The sequence below is a fragment of the Chiloscyllium plagiosum genome, chromosome 25 (assembly GCF_004010195.1).
Source record: "Chiloscyllium plagiosum isolate BGI_BamShark_2017 chromosome 25, ASM401019v2, whole genome shotgun sequence".
Lineage (NCBI taxonomy): Eukaryota > Metazoa > Chordata > Chondrichthyes > Orectolobiformes > Hemiscylliidae > Chiloscyllium > Chiloscyllium plagiosum.
In genome coordinates, this window is record NC_057734.1 from 48,194,122 (window position 1) to 48,199,384 (window position 5,263).

The 5,263-nt window shown below is 40.9% G+C and overlaps 1 protein-coding gene across 1 annotated transcript in view; it reads left to right on the forward strand.

Moving 5' to 3' along the window:
* LOC122562850 (solute carrier family 2, facilitated glucose transporter member 11-like) overlaps positions 1-4,778 on the forward strand; it is a 22,186-nt gene extending 17,408 nt beyond the window's left edge. The window contains exon 12 of the mRNA XM_043716130.1: positions 2,244-4,778. Within this exon, the coding sequence (XP_043572065.1) occupies positions 2,244-2,468 (225 nt within the window). The 3' untranslated portion in view covers positions 2,469-4,778. The remainder of the gene's footprint in view (positions 1-2,243) is intronic.
* The last annotated feature ends 485 nt before the right edge of the window (positions 4,779-5,263 follow it).

Genomic DNA, 5,263 nt, shown 5'->3' on the forward strand with positions numbered 1-5,263 from the left:
AGCACCGCCCTCTTGACCTGCAATCTTCTTCCCGACCTCTCCGCCCCCACCCTCTCTCCGACCTATCACCTTCACCCTCACCTCCTTCCACCTATCGTACCCCCTCCCCCCTACCTTTTAACTCAGCCCGCCTGGCACACTAGCCTCATTCCTGAAGAAGGGCTTCTGCCCGAAACGTCGATTCTCCTGCTCCTCGGATGCAGCCTGGCCTGCTGTGTTTTTCCAGCATCACATTTTTCAACCATGACCATTTTCAAGCTTTGGTATCAGTGGGAAAATGTTTGGGCAGCACTACACCAGGCTGTTCCCAACGATCTTGCTCCCAAAACTAACACACGTTATTCAAACAAATTAAAGATTTTGGAGCTGAAAATGTGTTGCTGGAGAAGCGCAGCAGGTCAGGCAGCATCCAGGGAACAGGAGAATCGACGTTTCGGGCATAAGCCCTTCTTCAGTTAAAGATTTTGGAGCCAAAGTCTGGGGGTTGACTCTTACATAGAAACAACACAAATCTGCGTACATAGAGTATCTGTCCCTTTCTATCTTTAAATATCCTTGTGTTTTTTTTTAATCATCATATTCTAATGTCATGTCCATTTAACCCATCCATCCGGAGCTTAAATTTTCTACTGTCCCAGTAGCTTGTTGGGGGAGTACGCTTCAGATTTCAATACCTTTCTGTGAAGAAGGGGTGACATCACTCCTGGACAATTTACATCTTGACTTAAAGTTCTATCATTCATCTGGAGCTCCACCATCAGTGGAACTATCACTATCTATTTTTAAAACCATTTAACCACTGTAAACACACTTTAATCTTCAGCACTCAAAGGTAATACAGACCTTGTCAATGCAACAGTTCCTTATAAGATAACCATTTTTTAGCCCTGGGGCCTCGAGAGAATTTATATGACTGATTAAAAGAAGAATTCATGGTTAAGAGTTTGGAAGACATTAAAAATAAACTGAAAAACAGCTCCAAAAATGTCCGAAAGGATAAGCTTTTTTTAAAGTCCTCTCTGTTTTTCCTACTTCACTTTGACCCGATAATAACTCATTTACTCCTGCATCAGAACAGTCAGCTTTCTGGTTCCACTCCATTATTTTTCATTCTTTTATGGGATCTAGGCATCACTGACTGTATTTGTCAACCATCCACAATTTCCCCTGATGAATTGAAAGACTTGCTTAGCCATTTCAGAAGGCAGTTAAGAGTCTACCACTGGGTAAGGATGGCAGACTTCCTTCCCGAAATGATGTTAGTGAACCAGACATTTTTTTTAAAAATCAATGGTAGTTGCATTGACTTGGAACCTAGGCTCATGTTCCCTTTGCAGTACTGAGGGAGTGCTGCATTGTTAGAGTCAGAAAGAACCCCTACCTGCCTTCTCAGGTCAACATGAAAGACTATTTAAAGATCCAGGAGATTTCCTGGCAACATTTTTCTTTTAAGCTGCACAAAGAACAGATTCACTGTTTAATCATTGTTCTTATTGTTGCTCTGTGCAAAATGGTTGTCATCATCAACTGTATTCCAATGTTCATTTACATCTGAAGTCCTTTGAGGTATTGCTGGGAGATCTGATATAATGTTGTTTGGATTTTGTTTAGTTTAAATATGAATGAGCAGAGTAAGTCTGATAAGCAAAGATGGGGGCAAGTGGTTTCATTTGTTTTTTTTACTGAGACAGCCTCTTGCTGATCTGCCTTTATGGATTCAGCTGCCACAGGGCTTTGGCTCCAGACCTGAATACTGAGAGACCGTAGCCTTAGACTATACCGTCTCCACTCTTAGTGTGCTGCATCTCACTCTCTGCTTTACCTAATGTTTGCCTCTCAGGAGTTCCAATAATTTGATTTATTTATACACAAGTTCTCTGTAATATAAAAACTGTGGATGCTGTAAATCAGAAACAAAACCAGAAATGGCTGGAAAAGCTCAACAGGTCTGGCAGCATCTGTGGAGAGAAATCAGAGTTAATGTTTCAGGTCTGAGGAATGGCCACTCAACCCAAAACGTTAACTCTGATTTCTCTCCACAGATGCTGCCAGACATGCTGAGTTTTTCCAGCCATTTCTGTTTTTGTTCTCAGCAATATAGTTTTCGAGTACAAATTATTGACTACAGATCTGTTAGCTCATCTTATCTATCACCATATCATATAACTGACCTGTTCTCATTAAACTGCAAGGGTTTGTTCACTTTACCCAGCCTGACCCTGTTCTCTTTCTGCTTCTTTCAGGAGGGACTGGGACCATTCTGCTTCCTGATTTTCCTGGGCGACTGCCTGGTCATCGCTGTGTTCATCTTCATCATTCTCCCGGAAACAAAAGGAAAAACTATCCTGGAAATCAATGAGGAGTTTCGGAAAATCAACCGGAAGAGAATGGGAGGAAGCTCGGTGGTGGTTCGCAGTAAAGTCCCACAGCAGGACCCAGAAATCTTTGTGATCGCTACCAGACTATAAATGGGTTACAGAGATAAAAATGGTGATAGATATGGTCATCGGGGAGGAGATAAAGCATTACTGTCTTCTGCACTCAGACCGCAGCACCTTTTACAGACTGCTTATCCCAACAGTGAAAGGATCTCAACGTGGGGTACAGTGGCTCTGTGCAATGGATGTTATATATTTGAAGATTTAACCCAAAACGACCAATGGCTTTAAGTGGTTTTACTGACCATTGCTGGATAATGACTGTATGCTTGTTTCTCTCTCTAATTATTCTCAATGGTGTGTCTCACTAACCTGAAACTGAAGGATTCTACTGTTGAAGTATTTCACAATCTCGGTGCACCTCCAAGTGACAAAGGTGGTTTAAATTGAGTGTATATCATGTAACTAATAAGGTTGGTGAGTCACAGACACAAATTGCCACATGGGATTATGTGGTGTGGCTGCATTTCATCAGGGTTCAAACAAGGCAGAAGGAATATGTGGCAGTCACGATTAAAGAGGCTGTTACAGCTCTTGAGAAAAAGGCAACTGGCCAGTGTGTGACTCCAGTGCCACAACATTGTTGACTCTTAACTGGCCCACTGTAACAAACCCATGAGATTTGCTTCTCCATGCTGTTCATACTGAGCACTGCTTGGGAACAAGGGAGTTGGATTTTCCCTGGTCAGTGGATCTCCCATTATATCTGCTTCATACATACATACTTTGTACCATCATATAAGATGTGTGATAGCATTTCAGAAGCTCCTTGAACATCCCATTGTTTTTTTTATTTCCACGGAATTCATGGCACAAAGACAAAATCTACTCCCAAGGAATGAAAATTCAGGGAACAAAAGAAATTATATGTCTATCTCAGGAAAGAGTCTACAGAATCCAAACCAGGATTCATTGATTTCTGGTTTACTTTTTTTTAATAGCTATATTAATCAGGTGCTCTTTCACTGAGACTGAAGAGTTCGTTTAGGTTCCATGGGACTTGCCCCTCCACCATTTATTTCCAAAGGGCAGGGAGTAAGGTAAGAGAACATTGCATGAATTATGTCTAGCAATTTTTTTTGCTGCTTGGGTAAAAAGAGTGCATTTGGGCAAAGAAGTCACCTTGGACTTGAATCTTAAATGAACATAGAGATATGAGAAGTAGGCCATTCAGCCCATCTAGCCTGGCTAATCAGATTGTGGCCTCAAATCAATATTCCTGCCTCCCCTATAAAAATCTTTGATTCGCTTTTCAGTCAAGAATCTATTTACCTTTGCCAAACAAAGACTGAGTGGCCTCTTTCTCCACCACTCCCTGGGAGAGGTAGCTCCGAAGACCTATGACCCTCAGAGGAATAAAAATCTCCCCTCATTTGTTTTAAATGGGACAGCCCTTATTTTTAAGCTGAACTCTTCCCCAGTTCCCAATCTTGTGATAAGATTTTTATGCTGATGGTTGGGATATGACAGACACAATCAGGGATTAGGCACCAGTGACAAGAGCAAGTCTTAATGAAAATGGAAGAATGCCAGTCATTTTGTCAACTCTAAATAAAATTGTGAGGTAGCACCAGGACTCAGTTATTATATCAGTTTATTATATCAGTTATATCTGCCACTAGTTCCTCTACAGCATCAATATCATTACACATTTGCTCCTGTCACTTCAGTTCACTTCACTGAGATTATAAATCACGGTGCCAAGAATGCTTCCTCTGAACAAATTTCCTGCTCTTCATTATCTTTTATCAGATTGAACTCCTTTAGTTGATAAAGCATAGGCAGTTAAAATTAACATCCCTCAAAGAGTTAACATAACTCGTTTACATTGCGAATATTGAATGGAAACTCTATGAGAACTTTACAGGAGCCGAACGTGATGAGTTTACATAACAGTGCAAACAGCTCCCTTCCAAAGAGCTCACCTTAACTGACATCAATTTAGTACATGAGGACCTAAAAGAATGTTCGCCAAACTCTACAGGGCAAACTTGGCAGGAATCTAAACCTCTTACTTATCACTGAGCACTCTCTCTATCTAATCTGACATTTTAAAGTCTATTTATTTGAATCTAATATCAGACTGATACAGACGCCTGTTGGGAGACAGAGACCTCAGCTCAGACCCTCTCTTCAAAAGCGCCCAATCATAATGTCCCAGAATTCCCAGCACATGACACTAAATCCTAACACATCCACTCAGCTCTCAATAGGCTCCGAATCATGGTCTGTGTTTCATTGTTTACTGTTTGTTACTTGGAATTTTACATTAGTGCTGAATGGAACAATGATTTTTATCTATTGTGAAGATTTATCTGAAAATAAAGTCTTTTTCAGCAATAAAGAAGGCGTGTCATTTTTTAAATTATGTATTAGGATTTAAAGATGGCATTAGCTGTTTGTTACTCAGTACTCAGGTTCTGGCTGTGAATTTTTGATATTTTTATTTTGCATGATCAGTTTACTCCAGTTGACCCCAGGTCGACCAGGAGAAGCTTGATCCTTTCAAAACCTGTGATATCCCAAAAAAGTGCCCGACTACAAAATGCAGTCACTGCTACAATGTAGGTAAACATGGCAGTGACTTAGTGCACCTGACAAGAAAGGATCTGTCTATTCTATTCTAGGAAGAATCCACAAAAAAGCAAATGACTAATCATGAGGCAGGATTTTGAGGAGTTCTTGCCCTTTGCTGACAGCTGGCCACAGAATCTTCACGGGCTGTTAATCATAGATTCATTGTCACCAAGAGACTGACCGAAGGTGGTCCCTGCTCCAAAGGAATATAGTATTTGTAAGCAGGGCAAGCAATAAAGGGGCTCATC